This window comes from Neopelma chrysocephalum, unplaced genomic scaffold (genome assembly GCF_003984885.1).
Source record: "Neopelma chrysocephalum unplaced genomic scaffold, ASM398488v2 Primary Assembly neopelma1_59, whole genome shotgun sequence".
Taxonomy (NCBI): domain Eukaryota; kingdom Metazoa; phylum Chordata; class Aves; order Passeriformes; family Pipridae; genus Neopelma; species Neopelma chrysocephalum.
This window is the reverse complement of record NW_020897714.1, coordinates 25,071,767-25,094,043: the sequence shown is the minus strand read 5'-3', so window position 1 is coordinate 25,094,043 and position 22,277 is coordinate 25,071,767. Positions and strand designations below refer to the sequence as shown.

Below are 22,277 nucleotides of genomic sequence, written 5' to 3'. Positions count from 1 at the left end.
CAAAAAGAAATTCCTGCAGCTGCACTAGAAACCACCCCATATATAATAATTTCCAATTAGTAAACAAGACGTAGCTAGTTTCTAACAAATTTTTCTGTATTTATTTTGTATACTCTTAATGTTTTAATCTGAATGTTGTGCTGTAGCAAGTTAAATACCACAGAGATATCTAAGCATAGTAAAACAAAATAACCCCCCATGCAAACTAATTAAATGCAAATTAATTATATATGAAATATCAAGTTAATTCAGCAGGCCCATTGCCCATAACACTTTGACACCCACACCAAACCATTTACAGGCATCCCCACAAAGACCAGTGTGTGCTTTTACAAGGTGCTAGTGACTTCAAATGTGTTTGTGGGCACGGAGAGAGCTGATGTCTAATGTCACCAGTACAACATCACTGGAACATAAATACTTGTTACTTGAGCATTTAACTCCTCTTCTGGGACTGCAGAAGCTTTTCTGTATGTCACACACTTATCTGTATCACACCACAGTACAGATAAACAGATGATAAAATGCACTGAAGTGATGATCTGCCTGGAGGGCAAAAGCCCAGCTAAACAAAAACCACCATCAGAGAAAATAAGAGAGAACAGAAGGAGTGGTGTTCACTTTGAGACATTCACCCACCGCTGTTTATGGGACTTGACTCTCACACCCTTCATTTCAATTAACTGTGTGCCTTTAAATTTCTGCTAACAGAAAGCTGGATGGCATCTCTAGTAAGGAAGGCTGGAACATGACATGGCAAATGTTGGATGACCTTGAGGGATAGTGTAGTAGAAATGGGAAGAAGCTCAAAAGCACAGAGTGCCAGGGCATGTACCTGGGGAGTAATAAACAGAACCTCTGCTGTAAATTGTGATAGAACCAGTAGGAAATCACAAAGGAGGAGAAAGGCCTGGATGCATCATCCAACTGAAGGATGACTGTGGGTCTGTGGTGTGATGCAGCATGAAAAAAGCAAATACAACCACAAAATAATTCAGGCAAAGAATTTCCATCAGAGAAGGGGAACCATCGCCCCACTTATACAAGGCATTGATCAGACCTTGTTAGGGAATGGTCCTTCTCATCCATATGTGAGAAAGGCAAGTACAAACAAGAACAGGCTGCAGAAAGGGCTGCTAGATTGATAACAAGTCTTACACAGAGAAGTCTACAAAAAAGCATATGTAGAGTGGGAAAAAGAAAACAGAGGATACCATTGCTCTTCATATGTACATCAGAGAAGGAGAGAGACATGTAAACTAAAGGTTACGTCTGTCTCAAGAACAACTGACGAGTAATAAGTACGTTATAACTTGCAGCACAGTTTCTAGTTATCAAAGTGTCCCACTGTGGGATAGTGGTGGGAATAATATCTGCATAACCTTCAGATTTTTTTACTGAGCTTATTAAGTTTAAGGGTGACAGTGTTACTTGCAACCACAGAGTATTGGACTAAACAATTCAGAGGGCCCTTTCTAGTCCTGTGAGTTACAGACACTGTTTTGTGATAGAAGTAACATGTAGCTATGGTTGAGTGATCCTCGATGTACCCCAGAAGGCACTCAGAATGAAACCAAGTCCAGATCACTCAAAAAACCCTGAAAACATGTTTTCAGTGACTTAGAAAGGAAAGGACATGTGGAAAGAGGGAACACGAAAACAAGAAGACAAATAAATTTCTTCAAACACCAACATTCTTACCTCCCATGAGGAAGAGAAGCCCCGCCACATACTGCATAAGGCCTCGATCCCAACAGCACCCCAGCACCCCGATAATCCATCCAAAGAGGATGATGGCCACAGCCATGCCCATGAAGCCAGCTGTCATCCTGCGCAGATCTGCAATGGGGAAGACAGAAAATCAACGTGAGTGTGAACAGTGATAAATCAGCATGATCATGGGTTCATAACAGTCTTAATCCAAAATGCTACTGATCCTGCAGGGTCACCTGTGTGTTGGCATGGGATGATTTGAGTAAGGATGATTCAGATAGAGGACAAGCCATAAATTAAGATACTAACTTGGGCTGGGGAGGGAGAGCAGGTGACCATTTTATCACACAATAAGGCTCAGTGCAGATGCACTCAAGTGACTTGTGACAACTTGCTCAGGAGTTAGAAGTTGTAAAATGGCCTCAGTGCAACGTTGTATCTAATAGCTGTAATCTCTGGGTACTAGCACAACATCTGTTTACATCCTGCCTTCTTATCTACCTCCATTACTCCACTGCATTCAGTGGATGCACCTGCTCAAACTGATCGGCAAAGCGGTTTCTGTGCTTTGTGCTGGCGGAGACGTGACAGAGGATTCACCTCGATTCTGACCCTCTGTGTGATCTTGGGCAAGTCACTGAGCCCCTCTGGGCTGTAGTTTCCCACATGTGAGTTGGGCCATAGTGCCTTGGTGTCCAGCGGTGGGATGAGTGAAACCTGGGACGTTCAGAACATGGAGGCACACAGGTATTCTGGTGTCAGACATAATAAATGTGCGGCAGATGCACGGCTGGGGCACAGGACACTTCATTGCTCTCTCCTGTATCCAGATGGTGACCTTGCCAGACAGTTTTTGGTGAGGATATTTTCCAGTGCTCCAGGGAGCACTAAGAGTAAGAGGAGGGCAGGGGGTTGGAGTGAAACATTTTGTGCTTTTCAAGTGTGGACTGAGTACTACGTCTGATATGGGTGCAAGGGATTGACAGGCATTTGTTTCGTAAATAAAGGAAAAGGACCCCCAAGACCTAATGTAAGGAATCCTTAAATTAAGGCCTGGCTATGTCACATATTTGCCTTCTGCAAAAAGGATGGGACTGCTGAGATCCCTCTCCCTGCATGTGCTGGGAAAAAAAATAAAATTCTTCACAGTTGGTTTTGATGTGAAATCTGGGCAGTGAGACCACCTGGCAACTGAAAGAGCAAGGACTATGTGAGCTAAAGAGCATTTTCACACCCTCAAATAATGAAACAGATGGGGTTATCTTCACTAACATTTGATTGTTCCCTGTCCCCCCTCATGCACGCATAAAAAGTTTGAGCACTGATATGTCAAGAGTATATGTATAGGGAAAATTCCAGCCAAGTCAGCTCTCTAAACATTTGTTTCCTTTTTGAAACTTTTTTTTTTTTGCATAGCAATGATTTTACTTTTTTTTTTCCCAAGAAACAGAATGCTTATGACAGAGAAGGAAGATTTGAAAACTGTGAATCATCTCTCTATGGCAGCTTTTCTCCTTGGCTGGCCTTGGACTGTTTCTCAATTTCTGTAATTTTTTATGTTCTTCCCACAGTGGATAAAAGGACCACCAACACCAGCAGTGCAGATTCAATGAAATTTCTGAACAGTGATAAAATCCCGTCATCAGAGATTTATGCATCCAAAATGCTAAGTGTCCACAAGGTCTAGGGACCTTGGTCCCTAGGGTCTAGGTTGGGACAGAATGATTTGATTTAATGGAAGGCAGTTTACTCAGATTCATGTTCATTATAGCCCTTCTTATGCAAGATCAAGTTGCAGAATGTAACCCCTCCCTTGAAACTATAACTGGTTCCTGTAGACTGTCACTGATTTTTCAAGGAGTCTCTCTGACAACAGATAACCAGGTCTTCAGGCCCTTTTAATAAGATACACATCTTAAAATTTGTACTTTTTTCTTAGGTTTTGTGACTGTCCCACCACATTTGAGTATGTTCAAGGAGCTCTAGTGCAGAAAAAAGAAAAAAAGCACTTCCTGCAGCAACTTGTCCTTCCCATAGGCAATGCTAGCCTCTGCTCCTTGGGAATTTCTGAGTGCTTTCTAAAACAAGCAGTAATGTTAGTAAGCATGTTTGACGGCCGAATGTCTCCCTGCTTTTTCAGCCCATGAAGGCTCAATTTGAAAGATGAATGAAAACATAAAATGTTTACTGTTTCCTATGTCATCTTCAATAACAGCACAACATGTCTCTCGGAGGTGCTGCACAGCTGTCTGTGTCAGCCCTACAAACTCCTTCCATTATAACTTGTGACTGCTGACTCTGGGTAACAACAGCACTTGTTCTTCCTAATGGAAACATACCCTAACAACCTGCTTTTAATGAGCTGAATTTAAATAGCCTTATTCAGCTGCAAGATGTCTATAACTCCTCGACCTACCCCAACGCCTAGCTGATGGAGCCAGTTTTCATAGGTCCCAGAGTGGATCACATTCCCACATCCTGTACACCAAACTAAGGAATGGTTTTCATCCCACTAAAACCAGTGTGAGTTTTGCCACTGAACAGAAGAGTTAAAGGACCAGGACTAAGATTTCTAGGCCAAATTTTAATGTTTGTTTCACCTGATGGAGCCTGAAATTCCCTTTCTAACAACACAGCAAAATTCATCATCTTAACTCTGGGCTTACATTATCTCTTGAAAAAAGCCAGAAAGCTAACTTCTGGCAGACACTTAATACCACATGTTAAAAAATTCAAAATTGAACTTCTTTATGAAATCTTAGTTGTCACAAGTTCACTGAGCTTAGTTTAAGATTGCCACTGCTTAGGCCAGTTGCAAATCTACTCCTCACAAGTCCATTGGTTAGGGCTTATCTGAAACAAATAAAATACAAACTTTCTTTTCTATTCAAAACAATCTTGGCTTTTGTCCTGCCATAGCATTCCCCAATGGGAGCCCTTGCAAAAGGCAGAGCTGGGAAAGGGGGTTTCAAAGTTGGTTTCAATAACAGCCTGCACTTGTCCAACAGCATCTTCCTGGTGCTCCTCACCTGCCAGAGCCCACAGGAAGCTGAGGCCAGTGCTCGGTTCAAGTCTATTCAAAGTGATTCTTCTGCGGAAAAGTACTTATTGTATGTGAACGAATCATCACCCTCAGGCTATTCAGTGAAGGCCAGGGAACAGGAGCCTGTATTCCCTGGACTCAATCCCTATTAGTGGTACTTTTTATGATCACTGTTTTGTTGGTGTGGGCTCCACATGGAAAGGACAGAAGAAAAGCAAAGATTTGCATTGTGTACTCGAGGCAATTTTTAAATTTGTTCTGCTAATTTAGGATGGAGGGCTGACATAAATAAACAATAGCTCATCAGTATAAATTGATGGGATTTTGTCTGAGTTTGATTGGCACTGATAAGACCCTTCCTGAATGCATCCTGCAAAGGTAAAAAGGGTCATGCTGTCATGTAACGCCACTTGATGTCATTTGAGCATATCCTGAGTTTGTTTGGCTTTATTTTTCTGAAATTGCTCTTATTTTTAGACTACGAAATGAATAGTTCTCTACATTCTTTCTCTCTTTGAAAACCTCTCTCAGTAACTACAGCATCTCAGGGTCATGGCATGATGATCTCAATCAACTGAATGAGTGGCTGTGCCAGCAAAATGCACTGTTGTATCTTATACAGCCAAATGGGAGCTGCAACAGCAAACATGCCTTATCTCAGTGCACTCGTGCATTTCTTAGCTGGTTATAGAGCTGATCCTCTCCTGGATACCCATCCCATGTCCTCACACTGCAGCAAAGTGCACAGACTGCAGGGACACTTTGAATTCCCCTTCTCTACTATCTAGCAAACCAAACCTTCAGAAGTGTAGTTACAAGGTGCAAGTAAGGAAGGTGTTACATTGCTTTTTCTTTAACACTACAATACAGAAGTTGAGTTTTAATGCTTTGCCTATATGACCACTAGTTTCAATTATTTACTGTATGGACATAGATACCACCATCACTTGTGGGTGAAAGTGAAATATTATCTTTCCCCACATGTTTTAGAGACACCTTCTTCATCCCTTTTTCTTTTTGATGTTGACTAAAAGCTATGGGTGAATATCTTGTATTTGGGAGTTCTTTTCATGCCTAGTGCTGCTACAGGTGCTGCTGCATGTAAAAGGCAGGAAACTCGATCCTGACTCAAAACCAATATGGATCACCAGGCAAGGAATACAGCATTCATGAACTCTGTAAACAACAAATTTCTTGACTGTTTACAATGGAGAAGGGACAGGGAATGAAGTAATCAAATTCCTGTGACTAAAACTGAAATGGTAAATTTGAAAGCCTCAAGCTTTGTGAATCGTGATAAAAAGAGAAATATTAGCATTTTAGACAACCTCCTTAAAATAGAGGCAGATTCTCATACAACAATGCACATTTCCTAAAAGCATTTTAGTTTTCTGCTGGAGACTTTTAACTCTAGAGGTTTTCTGAAGATAAATAAAGGCAGAAAAGCTGATTAAAATCCATTTATTTCCAAGCAACATGTGGTGGAAGGTTCTCTCTGTCAGTTTGCCCTTTCTTTCACCCTGATATCTGTCCATCTGTATTTGTTATGAGCAATAAAGTAATTCATGCTGGTTATCACATCGTGGAAGAAGTTTCACACCCCAGCAGCTGCAAACATAACATGTTCTGAATCAGCTTTGCTTCTTGAAAATTTCAATATGCCTTTTTGACTTCTGATGTTCTGTCCACTTTATTGAAATTGCAAGTCATCTTTCTAACACAAGGGCTTGGTCTTCCTCTTGGTATCTTTCTATCTTCCTTTCCACAGAGTTTAATAATACTTCCAAAATACTAGAGATTTCTTTCCTCACGATGCATACAGCAAGGAATAAATGAGCCTTTTGTGAAAGACGGGGAAATCAAGTCGAAAATAGTCAACATGCCCAAAGCTACATGAAAAGTTTGTGGAGGAGTGTATAATTGAATCTATATTATCAGGCTTTCTGGCCAGCCCTTGTGCCACACAGCACTGCTTTTGCTTTCAGAATTGCTTATTCTGAAGCATTTGGTAGCAGATCAAACTACAGTGCTTGTTATCAGACCGTCAGAAAGTCGAAAACTCCTGCAAATAGTATTTCAGATATCCATCCTACACGTCCTCCTTTCTTCTCCCAATACTGAAAGGTCCATAGGGACTAAGGACCCTGAAGTCTGTATGCAGAATATCTAGAACAGCTTAGAAGACATTCTGGGTGCAGCACCTTTCTCTCCTGAGGGGTCCCAACAAAAAGGGAAACCAAAAAGAAATCACAGATGGATTTCTGTGCCACTCTAGGACCAAATGACAGGATATAGTAACGTCACAAGCAGAAATAAACTGGGATGACATAATTCTTTAGCATAATCCCTTATTACAGGTCACTTTGATCTATACTCTCCTGTACTAGATTCCCTCTGATTTGTCTTTAGCAGGGATTAAGAACACTTATACTTAAAGAGCCTAAATCACTCTTTTTCTTTTTCCAAACAAATACATGTATTGGAAATTGTTTAAGAACAGCACACAGTCCTAGAGCACAGTTTACCAGATTTCACTGAGCTTTGTTTAAATTACTTCTCTTACAAAGAATCAGCAGCACAGAGGTATCTTTCCCTGACATCATCTCTTCTCTTATCTCACCCCAAAACTTCAGGGGAGCAAGATAAAATTGGAGAGATGTGTGTTTTATTGAAAGCCAGCCCTAGCAGCTCCCAGGTACAACGAACAAGTGAGTGTTAATGCAGGTGATTTTGAGTGGCATCTTCTGGCTCTCACTATTCTTTCTGCAGAGCTCGAGACTGTATTTTGGATGAGGTTGGCAAATAGAGGGTGAGGTTTTTAATCTTTTCTTTCTGCTTCAGGTATGGAGAGATAAGAAAAGAAATATGTATTAGTCTACCTGAGACGCAGTTAAAATCTCTGAGTGCCTTTTACTGAATCATGTGGCAAACCAGTCTCCAGTTTAAAGATTACTCTAATGCAATCGCAGTGAGTACAACCCACTCCAACAAAAGTAACAGTGGGTTATATTTATATGGAAGTGACTCAGAAATACGCACTCACAAACATACTCTAAAACACAACTCTCTCAAAGCTGAGAGAAAGAGCAACAGAAAACCCTTACAAAAAGAGAAACTGGCTCTCTCAAGGATATAGGTGAGCCTTCATATCTCCAGAGGTGCAATGGGGTTTATAAGATACATGCATAACAACTCCTAAACCAAAAAATCCCATCACCTTCCCTTGACAAGAGTTTGTTGTTTGTGTGACAAAGTATTAAGTGTTTGGTTGCCAGCACGTGTGAACTTGCCTATATGGAAATGCTGATAGGAAGTTTCACAAGCTGGCTGTGGTCTGTGCTAGTCAACAAGTCCCTCGGGATGAGGTGTTTCTAGAATGGACATCCTGACACATGATTTATTCTTGTTAGGACAGGTCCATCTACATAGATTTCCTCTGTCAGAATTCTTAAATTTTCTCACAGCTATTTAAACCAGAAACAATCACAAAAGAAAGGTGCCATTTATGGACTGCTGGCACTTCAGTCTGACTTCCTTCATAAGAAACTCCACAACTTCAGGGTCAGGTGAGCAGTTCATCAGGGAGAAAAGAAGTCCTGTCTTCTACAAAGGCTGACACCTTTAGAGATTCATGCTGACAAACAGCAAACTCCACATGATGCTGCAATTTCTTGTCTCTGGTGAATTTTCATAAAGCACCAAAGAGGAAAGAGGATGTCCCAGACCAGGCCACACACTGGTGTGTTACTGTCTGAAAGAAATTCCTCCAGTATTTGGGAACATTACAGGGGCCTAAGAAATTTTGCAGTGGCTGAAAGCACTATCTGGAGCTCAGATACCAAGTTCTGATTTTATTCTTGCCTTTCGCTCATGTAGAACAGAGAGGAGACAAGAGGACCCCTAGATAATAAGGGAGTGATTTAAGGAGGCACTAGAGAAGGAAGGAGACAAAGATTATTTAAGTGCATGGCAGAAAAGGGTGAGAAAAAGTGTCTCATGAGGGTGAAAAGACAGATGTGTTTTTGAGAGACTTTATTATATGGATATTAGAGAGTTCAATGCATAAAGGAGGCATTTGCACAGCAGAAATTTAACATATTAGAAGCAGTTCTACTGCAGAAGGCAGAAGACTTACATTATGCCTTGGGAAGAAGATGGCTGTGAATACCATCCCATAGAAGGGTTCAACCTTTTGCTCCAATCCCCTTCTGCTCAAAAAGAAACTTTGGCTAGAGAAGCAAAAGAATTTCATTATTATCTGGTAACAACAGTTACTGTTGGTAACAACAGTTACTCAGCTCTGAGTGACAGCAGGCTAGGAAGGAAAGAAAAAAGCTTTGCCCTTACAACCCCTGATGTAGTGGGCCAGAGTAGCTGAGCCTATGCCAAAGCATCATTTGATTTTAGTCTCCTCTCCTTTCCTCTACCCTATTCCACACCATTTCCTCACTTTCTCTGTTCTGGAGAGGAGATTTTTTTTTTCTCAGAAAGTACCTGAAGTTGATAATTTATATTTCTTTTGTGATGTTCAAGAGCTGCTCTTGAAGAGTCTTTCTACAGATTTACTATCCGTGCTTTTAACACTGCAATATGTGATCACCTGTGAACATTTCTGAGCTTCAGTCCCAGCAGAGTACACTTGTAATTTGCCCAGTCAACCCTTTCATCCCTCCTTTCGCTCTCTCATTCCCTAGAAACAGGGAAGAAAGATTGAGGCACTTCCATTTTTGGCCATCCTTCTTCATATTCATAGCTTTAATCCTTCCTGCTCCTGCTAGGTGAGGCCACACAAAGCAAACATTTCTCAGTTGTAACCAAGCTAAGAGGCTTTTCCTTACACAGCTTTCATAGATTATGCAGGTTTTGAAAAATCTGAGGCCCATCCAATAAAATGTCTTCTGCTCAAATTCAGTGTAGACTTTGGGACTTCATGACATCAAAGCTGTGTTTTTTTCATCTTTCTCCCTTTCTTTACTTTGGAAAAACTGAGATAGTACACACTTCTTTATGCTGGTCACCTCTTACTGTGAGTGATCTCTGCTTGGAGCCACCACACCACAGGTACGATCAGTCCCTCAGCACCACATTAGCCTGACCAGAAGGATCATTCCTGGAGGATGTGAGGCATCATCTCCCTGTTCCCAGCACCTCCAGCACTGGTGGTAGTGGGAGAGGCCGAGTGGAAAGCCCAGCTGTCTAAATGGAAGTTTCCCTGCATTTTCCAATGATCTGGAAGGAATCTGCGATGGGCTCTGGGTTTAGGGCAAAGGTGACACCCTTAGTTGTGAAGCGCTTTCAGTGCCAGTGAGAAGCACAGCTCTGACACCACTAAGACTGAACTATTCCATCTGTCCCCCCATGAGGTACAGTGCACAGGAGGAAATACAAGGCAGGGCATCAGGGCCAGCTCCACCACACAGCCCTGCTGCCAGGGTGTCCTGTGACACCTAAAGATGCCTTGGGGTCAAGGGACTGAGCATCTGGAGCGAGAAGCCCAGCGAGCTCTGCTTTCCCTGAAATCAGCAGGAGGGTTGGGTGTGACGGAGCAAGATTCAGGATGGGAACAGTTCCAGGCGTAGAGAAAAGCATACAGCAATTGGCAGGACTTTATTATATGGACCTTACAGTTATCATATGGACTTTACTGTTATTATGTGGTTTCATTGTATTCACACTACACAGTGCACAACCTGCACATGCCCAGGCTTGCCATGAGTTTGCCTGCTGCCTGCTCCCTGCTTCCCCCACTCCTCCCCCTTTTGCCCGATTTGTTCCTGATTTGTTCCCCTGCTTGTCTGTGTCATGCTCTGCCCTATGTTCTGGCCCTTTCCCCTCCCGTGCTGACAAAAGACAGTGTGCACGCGTGAATAGGGATTTCCACTTGCACCCTTCCTCGTGTCCCATCCCCTCTTCGGACCACGGCAGTTGGGTGCTCCATGGTTTTCCTCCGAAAATCAGACTTTCTCCTGTCTCCCAGCAGTGCTGTGTAAGATAGTTCACCACTTTTTCTTCTGAAGCATTCAGATAATAGTGACATACAGTAACAGTTGTATGAAAATAGTCTGGATGCAGAAAGCCCTGTAACCTATTGTATATAGTAATGTCTTTATAATTCAGTTTACAAAATTCTCCTTCCATAGCAAGCAGACTTTGCCCCGTTACACTCTGCTTTTTATATGCTGGTGAACATTGGAGTATCTACATATCCACCAAATACATGGAAGTTTATTAAGATTTAGTCTTCAGTTAGTATCTCTTGAACCATTTCTTGCAAAGGTGGCCAGGGCTCATCAGGGCCAGAAAGAAGCGGAAAAAAAAAAACCTACTTTTTTTCTTTCAGTGAGAAAAGAAAAGAGGACAAAAACAGATGGGTAATTGAAGAGAATGATGAGAAAAATTAAAGAAAAGCTTGCATTAAAGAAGACAAATGGAGTGTGACGGGAAGCAAGAAACATAGCTGTATGTAAAACTCCAGTATCAGGCAGTGGTAAGTGTCTTGTAAAAAGCAGATTTACCCTAAGCTTTTCCCAAAAATAAATGAAGCGTGTTGTGAAAACACGACGTGACACGTCGCGTGTTCTTAGCGTGTTCTTAGCGTGTTGTCAAAACACAACGTGACATGTCGTGTGTTCTTAGCATGTTCTTAGCGTGTTCTTAGCGTGTTGTCAATACACGGCATGACGTGTCGCGTGTTCTCAGCGTGTTCTCAGTGTGTTGTGAAAACACGACGTAACGCATCGCGTGTTCTTAGCGTGTTCTTAGTGTGTTGTCGAAACACGACGTGACATGTCGCATGTTCTTAGCATGTTCTTAGCGTTTTCTTAGCATGTTGTCGAAACACGGCGTGACGCGTAGCGTGTTCTTAGCGTGTTGTGAAAACACAACGTGACGCCTCGCGTGTTCTTAGCATGTTCTTAGCGTGTTGTGAAAATACGACGTGACGCATCACGTGTTCTTAGCGTGTTCTTAGTGAGTTCTTAGCGTGTTGTCAACACACGACGTGACGCGTCGCGTGTTCTTAGCGTGTTCTTAGTGTGTTGTGAAAACATGATGTGACGCGTCGTGTGTTCTTAGCGTGTTCTTAGTGTGTTCTTAGCATGTTGTCGAAACACGACATGACGCGTAGCGTGTTCTTAGCGTGTTCTTGAAACACGACGTGACGTGTCGCGTGTTCTTAGCATGTTCTTGAAACACGACGTGACGCGTCGCGTGTTCTTAGCGTGCTCTTAGCATGTTCTTAGCGTGTTGTGAAAACACGACGTGCCGCGTCGCGTGTTCTTAGCGTGTTGTGGAAACAAGACGTGACACGTCGCATGACCTTAGCGTGTTCTTAGCGTGTTGTCGAAACACGATGTGACACATCGCGTGTTCTTAGCGTGCTCTTAGCGTGTTGTGAAAACACGACGTGACGTGTCACGTGTTCTTAGCGTGTTCTTAGCGTGTCGTGAAACCACGATGTGACGCGTCACGTGTTCTTAGCGTGTTCTTAGTGTATTGTCAAAACACGACGTGACGCGTTGCGTGTTCTTAGCATGTTCTTAGCGTGTTGTGAAAACATGACATGACGCGTCGCGTGGTCTTAGCGTGTTCTTAGCGTGTTGTGAAAACACGACGTGACGCGTCACGTGTTCTTAGCGTGTAGCCAGTATGAAAAAGGTTGGAGGTGGAGGGACGGCGTGTGTGCTTTATCAGTGCCCCAGCACTCTGCTCAAACATACTCATTCCACAGATCTCAGCATTAAACATTTTCATTCAGGAACTCTGAAAGATGTACTCCTGTTTTTTTAAAAAGATCATTTAATGCAAGTGAGGTTGGGCTGTGGTCTAGGAAAAAAGGTAGGAAGGAGGGAGGAGAAGGAGGGAGGAAGTACAGAAAGACATTTACAGTTGTGAAAAAACACTGTCTCTTATGGAGAAATTTTGATTTTGAAGTTTACTCTTCTATTAACATTTAAATTGAAAGGCGTTTCTTCCAAGCTCCACATAGGAAACCAGAAAATCTGCATTTAAATAGATACCATTTAAATGTGGGGAAAAATATATATCAGCATTGAATGCTTCCCCATTTGACTGAAAAGAACTTCTCTTATAGATGATTATTAATTTTTTTTGTTTTTTCTCTGTGTGTGCTAAAAAGAGAAATTGGAAGAACATTAAAATTCTGCTTGGCACAAGAAAGAGATGGGGGGATGGTTGCTTAATTGACCAAAACCCTGATTTTGAGCTCAGCTTTTCTGCAGGAAGGCATCTGGAGCCTGCAGAAGGCAGTCGAGCCTGCTGCCAGGGTCAGGGCCAAGAGGGGCCTCTCCTGCCTGGTCCTGGGGACATGATGCCCATGCCCAAGGGGCTGCACATTCCCACTGCAATGCCCATCTCACTGGGGATGTCACCAGGTCCCCCCCATTCCCAGCAGGAGAATCAGATTTTCTGCAGTTTTTTTAGACACCCCTGTGGCTTCAGGGAACCATCTAGAAAACAGGGACATACACCTCCTTTAAAACTACCATGGCTCTTTCATGTGGTGTTCAGCAGGGCGTCTGTCATAGGAGGAGAGCTCACAACTGAGAAGTCTGCAGGGTTTTGGGAGGCTGTGCTCAGAGGGTTTGGAAAGAAGTCCTGGGGCAAAAGGAAATGTTCACAAGTTGAGTCATATTTCACACCATGCTCTCATCATGTGCATTGGCACCTGAGGCTCTGCACAATCCACCACAATCCCAGAAATCTCATATGAGACTTGGATCTGGTGTTTTGCACAGTGCTACCTCCGCTCCTGCAACAAAAGCAGCAGGAAAAAAAAGTAAAAGCAGCCTCCTGAGCGGGGGAGAGCTGAAATGCCTAATAAACACACAGAGAGGTGGAAAGGTGGGAATGGATAAAGGCAATATCCCCACGTCACATATGTGCTCCCTAACTCTTTCACTCACCTGTCCATCCCTGCCTCCTCTCTGCCTGAAGCGGCCAAGCTCATCCTTGCCACATGCTGGGGTCTCACACTCCATATGTTCCCCTTCAGCTCACATACAGAGGGACAAACAGGAGCAAGGAGAGGAGAAGGGAATTTCCTGCCTCGTGACACGGGCTTTTCACTGGCTGTGTCCCCATTGCATGTTTTTGTCACAAGTAGTGAAACGAAATTTCACCTACCAGCAGCATTCAGGGAGCAGCAATGAGCCAGCTGTGAGTGGTGCTTGCTCTAATTCCAGGGTACATTGGGCCTCATCACCACTCAAGAATCCCCAATCCTAAAATACCAATTTTTTTCTCCACCACATCTTAGAGCTTATTCCTACAGAAAAGGTCAGACACATACTACCCCCAGCAGTGCATTACTGGGCACCTCGATGGCCTTTTCTGCCGTGTCAGTGAGGAGCAAAGAGGGTTGGTGTCCCAGAGGCTCAGCTATGGACTCTGGTGACTTTCACCTTTAGGTCACTGGGCTGAATCCAGGTCAAGCTGGTGGTGGCTGTGAGTTACAGTCCAAAAGCCAGGGCAGTGGTTCCTGGGAGGTAACAAACCCATAGGACAAGTACCTATACTGTGCCTTGGCTCTCTTTAGAGAGTAACAGCATAACTCAGATTTAAACTTTTGGTAGAGTCTGGGCACTTCTCTCCTTCCTCCTCCTGTCTCTATGACGGATGGCTCCAGTGCTTCCAGCTGGAGACTGGGTTGACTTCAAAAAACACCAAGGTGGAAAAACCAAGGGAAAAAAATGAGGCATGAGAAGGATAGCTCAGTGACTAGCAGGTACTAGCAGAGAGTCTGTAAAGACACAGATACTACTCTTTGCTGTCTCACAGACTTGCATGGCAAGAAAGTCAGGCTTTCTGTGCCTTAGTTCTCATAAACTGGGATAATCTCATCTCACCAGGTCATTTTGAAGATTAATACATTAAAAATTGTGATAGGTTCTCTGCAGTGATGGTACCAGAAGCCCTAAAAATGCCTTGGACAGATAAAAACTGCAGTAGGATATGGGAATTTTTTTCAGTGCTGATTCGGAATTCAATCTGATTAAATCCGAAAAAGCACAGAGATGTAAATAAGCAAAACAGTAGCTCTCACCTGTGTAAAGGTACCTGCAAACTTGAGGAGAGCAGCTGGAAATCATGACTCTTTTTTTGGCCAAGCTGGTATCATGGAACCCAGACCCACAATCTCCCACTTCTTTGACATTGAGTTTTCATCAGACCCAATTTTTGCGGCACGATCCTGTCTGTAGTCACTGGGTTGGTGAAGATGAACATCTACTGCCACTCAACACTGGAAGTAATTTGGCCAACTCGCTCTCATTGCCTCTCCATCCCCCTCTCCCAGCTTGCCGGGAACTCACAAATAACAGCCTCATTCTTCCTGGGATCTCTAGCTGATTTTTTTCCTATGCAGATGACAAACACTTTCTGAAAATACATATGTGACAAGAAGAAATGTTCAGTAGAAATAGCAGGTGCCTGGATAATAGATTCCCATTTGTCCTTCTCTGCCCCTCTCCAAAACCCAATCATTTCTGTGTTAATAAGCTCGCTGACTATAATGTGGCACTAACCTTTCGCAATTGATGCCAGTGACATTTTGACAGTTCCACATATGGGCCTGCCAAAAGCTGAAGGAATATAAATTTGCAATTTGGTAAAAAGCTGGGTGAGCAGCCAAAGCAGCTTGGGGGAAGGAGGAGAAAACCTCCAACCAGCCAAACAAAAGCCCACTACACAGATGTTACGCACATCCACAGCTGGAATACCGCAGCAAACATGCGCTTGGAAAAAAAGCCTTAGGCACCTATTAAGGCCAGTCTAGCTTGATATGCCTCCCAGTAGATTCTCCTCACGTGGCAAATTTAGGAGAAGTCTTTCCTAGAAGAAGGGAAATGGGACATGGCGGTCAATCTGTGCAAACTATCTGGTTAACATCAGATGTCACAGGACTCAGCAGCTGCTCCAACAAGGAATCTTCAGTATTTTTGCCAGTGTGATCAGCTGTAGGGAAACAACTATTTTCTAACACTGTTTCATGGAGTGTCATTGAATTTACTTTTCAGAGTATCTCTGCACAAAACATCACTGACAGCTCACAGATTGTATCACACACCATACATCTTCCTCAAATTACATTTATATTGAATCCCATAGTATTTGGCTAAAAACTAACTTCCAGAAAGAGGTCCAATCATCATGTGACACAATGAGGAAAAGAAAAATGTTGCACCTAACAGTTTGTTCAGGTGGGTAATTAACCCCCACTGCTGGACAGACAATCTGTGCTTTCAGAAGGATACGTCCAGTTTCTTCTTCCAGGGCGTTACTGCTACATGGTGAGGTTAAGAAGTGCTGTGATCCCTTCCTTCTGATCCCCCATTTCAGCAAGACTGAAATCACTTTTTTCCTGAAATTAGAGGACTTTTATGGCTTTTATGATGGTTTACTGATGCCTTAGTGGAAAATGTGGAGGTGTGTTTGCTGTATATGTGTATGTAAATAGTCAGGTGTTGTAATGGTATAGCTGCTGTACATGGCTAACCAGTGATGCAAAATTACTATTAAAATATAATGGTTTATTGAATTTTCTTTATGACAATGTGGGTCTTCTGGGAAGAAGATATGAGAAGACCAGGCAGAGAAGCATCACAAGGGTCTCAGTAAACATAACCCAGCTTTCACATTAGAGGCAATAGAGCATGCTCTTCTCATATCCAGAAACACAGAGTCAAATGTGGAGCCCAAAATACTTCCTAAGCAAGGGCAGTGGAACCCACTGATCAGCAGCTGCTGATGGAGGTGGGCTGACACTGAAAGCACAACTTCAAGAAAGCCAGGTCTTTGCACAGGCTGGGAACGGTAAGCCTGATGAAAAAGTCAGATTTACTATTTTCAAAACATTTTCCTTGGAGTGTTTTTGTGTTGAAGAAATAACAGTAGGGTAGCTGCTGGCTCACTGTATTAAGCACGCTAGTGGGGAGCGTGAAGTGTAAGACCTTTCTGAAGTAATGTCACTTGATAGGCAGGGGACTGTGGCCAAGGCTGGACCACTGCGTGGGTGTTTCCTGTGACTGCAGGATACAGATGACTGCTTCCAGTGTGACATTTGTAAGGGGTTACACTTGATGGCATTGGGAGGATGATGGAGGTCAGAAGTGCAGGGTGTCCAGCACAGAGAGCATGCTGGATTTCACCGTGGTGTGCTTGATCTGAAGTCATTCACCTGTCAGCCTTCAGGAAGCAGCATGAAGGTGCTTCCAAAGCCAGTAAACATTACTTGGCTCTAACTGTTTCTGGCAACACATTCTTTCATCTAACATAACTAGTAGGATCCAACTTGGCATCTGAGACTACCTGGCCTCATCAAATAAAAAAAGTGGGAACTTAGTCACTATTTGGCCACAGCTCTCTAAGCAGGTAGGGTTTCCACACATGGCATGGGACAGAGTGAGCCCCTGCCTTGTTCTAGCAATGCTGGTGACGCAGAATAGTTCATAGATGTTTATCCAAAGCTTTCCCCTAAAGTCAGTTTTGCAGAGGGCCTCCCTGTCCCAGCACCCAGTTCCCACTCCCCAGAGGGCCTCATTTGCTTCCCTGATTTCCCGAGCCACTAATGAGCTGTGCTGAGAAACCTATCCTTGCACAGGCTCCCCTGATGGCAGCCGCAGTGGAAGCACTGGTTAGCGGCAGATTTTCCTTCAGTGCATGTTAGCACTCCTGCTGCTGACAAAATTTCACAAGCCTACACCAAACTGGCGCAACTGTGGGAGATTTTCTGAGAAGTGACCGCATGTGAAAGGAAGTCGGCCAGTTTGAACAGCCCCCGCATGCTCACCAGTGGGGTAGAAGGTTGAAAAATCTCGGAGCTGTACGTGGCTGCCGAGGACCTGTTACCTTTTCATGGAAAGCACCCGTTGAGCTTTGCTAAGGAGAACAGGGAGTGCTGCTAATGCAACAGACTCCTGCAGGCAGCACTCTGCCTGGGTCTGGCAGAGTGGTGTGAGGCCATGAGATGTGGCCTGACGTCTCTGAAGGGACTGATGCTTGCATGGTAAAGAGGACAGAAGGGCCCCAACTCCTGAGGATATCAGTATATATCCTAAAAAATTATTTAAGATCACCTAAAACCATCAAAACCCCTTAACACCACCAGCAGACCATAGTAGTGTTCCTTCATAAAGTGTATTTTTCAACTATCATCCAAATGGATTATATATAATCCATTGTATGTAATCCATCCAAGTGGATTGTTGCTGCCATATACACAACACCCCATAAACCAAAGTCTCCGTGCACTTCTGTCTCTGAAGTCTGCAGGCTGCACAGCAACGTGAGGACAAAGGGTGTTCTCTGACCATACCCCACCTCCCTCATCAATCAGGCAGGAGCAGGGCTGATTATGTGCTTGGAGACAGGCAAGAAGAGAGACGGGGAAAGCGGTGACAGTTATAAATGTTTTGCAACCTGAATGTGACATTAATATATGTATGCAGTGTGTTCACAACATTAGGTATTTGTGCACAACCCTAATAAATACCATGTTTGACAGCAGTTTCACAAAACCACTCAATGATCTAGAAAAACTTGCCATGAGACAGACTTTCTGGTTTTACCGAGAAAAAAGAAATATCACTGTGCTCAGTCAGATCCTTGACTTAGTAGAAATCTAGAGCAGTATCAATGAGCTCTATATAAAGTTTAATTACTCACAACCATATTGAAATGACCAGATAAGTGATAAAAGCTCCATAAAACCTATGCTTTGTTTCTGTACCCCAGAAGAGAGCTTTAGTAAGCTTCCAAGTCTAGAAATACCAATGTAGGAGTCATGACATCTCCACCTCAGGGTTTTGTTTAGGGTTGTTTTTTTTTTTTCATGGAAGGCACAGTTATCCTGTTTCTTTCCCTGGGTGATGATCCAGTGCCTGCAATCCAAAGTCAGAAAGCTCATCATACTACATGACTTGCTTCATACATTCACCTTAACGGCCGAGTCTGTGATACACATGTAGGTCAAAGATATTTTTAATACAAGTTGGAAGCTGACTGGCAAACTACCTTGATGTTTTCCTCACACCGCCCAGGTGCTGTGGTGCTGCATGTGGACACATGCACATATGTGGGCCTGACTGGATGCTGTTCCCCCTGAGGGGCAGCCTCACATCTTCCTGTCAGCAGAGCTCCCCAAAAGCAGCACACCAAAGTGTCTGTGTAGTTATCTGTTTTTCTACTGGGTTTGAGATGTTACAAAAGAGAAAGATTTAAGTATCAATTAAAAATGTTGATATGTTCCATATAAAAACCCCCAAATGGCTCATATGGGCATTTTCTTATAATAAAGCTTCTGACTTTTCACGTTAAACAGCCTTTTTTAAAACTGCACTAATATTTAAAAGAAAAAGGATTTGAAAGGGTTAAGACACACAATCAAAGTATCTCAATTCAGCCAAAATTCTGCTGGCCGCTCCAAAATAAATTGTTGTTCATTTTGCTGAAAAACTTCTAAAAGCCACCTGCAGCCCTTCCACCATGCTGTTTTATTCACTTTGCCTTTCCAGCCAGAAAGCATTTTTATTTCAACAGCTCTGTCCATCAGTGCGGCAGAGGCAGTGGCAGAGGGCTAATAATATCACTGGCAAGAATGTGAAGGCTAAACTGGGAAGCCAAGCTTTGACAGTGGTGGTAAAAACAGAATTGATTCTCAAATATTTTGTTTCTGAGATGACAAACGGTTCCGTTTTTGTGCCTACACGAGTGATTCAATTGATTTGGGATCTGAAATCCTTGCAGCCCATCTTCTCACTTTTAAGAAGCTTTTTGGTTCACCTGCATTGGCTGGTTTGCTCACTTCCTAATAGGTCTCTCCAGATCTGATACAGCATTTGAAGCTGTGATGGGTACATATGTGAAGGAGGGGGAACAAATGGAGGGAAATGCCCTCTGTGCATTGCTAGCAGTCACACACTTCCAAAAAGCTGTGGTTAGGAGATCCCTAATTCAGTTAACCTCTTTGATCTCATCATGCAGTACAAAATGCTGAAAGGGAATGAAGAGACTGCAGGCAGGTCTACTGCGTTTGCATATCAAAACACAAGCCTCAGACCGGTAAAAAGCAGGAGACAGATACAGTACACTTGTGTTAGATGAAAAAAAACCATCTTTTGATTGGGAAAGAAGAGCTTTCTTCCTGGTTGTGTAGTGCTCATATATGTGCAATAATAAAAAAAAATCCACACTGTATCAGGAAGCGATGCACACTGGGGCCGGGATTCACTTCTGCTGCATTCCCCTAGGCTACAGGCAGGATTTATCTCCCTTTCTCCCTTAGTTATTAGCAGAAGGCAGGCAGCTATGCCTCAGACAACAATAATACGTCCCTTAAAAGAGCCTATTCTGCCAAAAGATTAGGCACCAAAAGGTGGGACACATATTATCAGGGTCCAGAATCCCATTATCCTTTTCTTTAACTGAGACCTGCCCACCTAGAGAGGAGAAACACATGTCCAATGCATGCAATTATCTGTATTTTAAGAAAAGATACCATCCTTCTCTTTACAGCTGCCCCCTCCAGCCATCTCCCCACCTTTCCTTCTATCTGTGCCTCTATCCCTGTCTCTGGCACAAACTCCTGCTTTCCTCTACCTGCTCTTCTCTGCCTCGTATCATCCTGGTTTTGCATCATCTTTCGCTCCTCCTTTCTTAATGCACACCTCACCTCCCTTTCAAACGTCCCCCTATAATTTCCTCTCATCTCCTTTCTCTCTCTCACTAGGTTGACACATCTTAATACCTTCCTAGTGACTTTCATGACATGTGAAAAGCTGTAGTCAGGTATCAGATTCCTTATCAGGTCAAAAGAAAATATTAGGGAAGTCAGTGGCCAGATGCAATGATTATGGTTCAGTGTGGACAAGAGTGACATCAGTCTCTATGGCCCCAGATGAGATTTAAATTGTTGGTAAAATGCATCATCATTGATTTTCCACTTCCTCCTTTTGTGGTATCTCTCCAAGTCTGAGGTAAGAGAGTTTGGGTACCTTATCTCTGCATTTCTTATCTCAACGCAGTTGCTTTCTCTTATGTGTAATTCATCTACGAATATCCTGAATTCCTGCAGTTTGATATTGTCCTCTACTATTTTTACTCCTAAGTAACTGACACTATTAACTGTAACAGCACTTTATGTTTTGCTTAGCAATTTTCTTACTGTTCTTGTTTTTATTGTTTTTGGTGTTTTTTTTTAAATCACACCTAGCAAGCTGTTTAGGAAAGCCACAGAGAATCCTACCTTCTGATATTTCTAATGGTTTGATGACCTGAAGGACCAACTTCTCATTCCTAATTTAACTTTTTTAGGACATGTTCACTGTTGCTGTGGTATCACACCTAAGTACACTAGTGACTTTGGTTTTTCATGCTCTCATCTAGGGGCTCTACATATGAGCCTGTTGCTGCAGCGAGGGGTGCAGGGGATTCTCAGACGAGTCCCAGTGTCTCTGCTCCAAGCTCCATTCTCCCAGAGGCCATGCTCCGGCCCTGGGGCTGCCATCTCCAAGGCACGGTGGTTTTCTGGGCCCTGGTATACCCCTGCCAACTGAGATCTCTTCCTTCAGGGAAGGGACATCCCCAGCGCCACCAAGTCCCTGCAGTTTGCTGTCCTGCTGTGTTCAACAAGCCACAGAGGAAACACAGCAACTGCTTGGGCTCCTTTGTCTGCAATTGCAAGTGACCCGGCTCTGGCACAGACCCTGACAACCACAGCATCTAGACATCATTAACAACTTAGCTTAATTACATCGTAATTTCTTTACGCAGAGCCTATGAGCAAGATTTCAATTAACTTTAACTATATATAAGTTTAACTTGTCTCTATCATTCCATTAAGATGATCTGGGACAAGACAAAGATAAACATAGATGTTAACATTCTATAAAGCATGAGATTTTTAATTAATTTTAACAAAAAAATTAATTAGCAGGTTATTTATAAAGGCTCATAAAATTCGTTTTCTACTCACAGAATGTACTTTCTGTACATTTGGATAGGTTTATTCTGCCTCTCAAACAAAACAGAGATTCTGAATCCCTTTTGATCTAATCTGGTCTTACCATGGAGCATAATCAGCAATTCTTATTAAAAAGGGCTTTGGAATCCTCAAATAAAAAATCCATCTAAGTGCAAAGTCCTATTAGTGTTTCCAGTGAACATTTTTATTAGCATGTGAACAGCAAAATAAGGTTTAACTCAGGCTGTAGCCTGTTTGACTGAACCAAAACTCTTCTTGCTGGGAGTCACAGCTGGAAATACGCCAGACCCTTAAAATGAAGCTATTTTAAAGTCAAGCTGTGCTCTGGCCCATTACAAAGTCACCGCATTCCCAGGACAGGGTTTGAAGTTCCGCTGGCACATGATTAAGTAGGCATTTTCAAGTGAAGAATTCCATACGATAAATCTGAAGATCCATCGGTCTGTAGGAGAGGATGTGTCCTGAGTTGAGACTTTGGATTAATTTATTAAGCAGGCAGCTTGGCTTAGGAAATGCCAGGTC

The 22,277-nt window shown here is 43.0% G+C and overlaps 1 protein-coding gene across 2 annotated transcripts in view; it reads right to left on the bottom strand.

Annotated features, from left to right (window-relative positions):
* TMEM178B (transmembrane protein 178B) overlaps positions 1–22,277 on the bottom strand; it is a 231,383-nt gene that overhangs the window by 29,653 nt on the left and 179,453 nt on the right. For both annotated transcript variants that reach the window (XM_027680558.1, XM_027680560.1), the window contains one exon: positions 1,702–1,839. In XM_027680558.1, the coding sequence (XP_027536359.1) occupies positions 1,702–1,839 (138 nt within the window). The remainder of the gene's footprint in view (positions 1–1,701; positions 1,840–22,277) is intronic.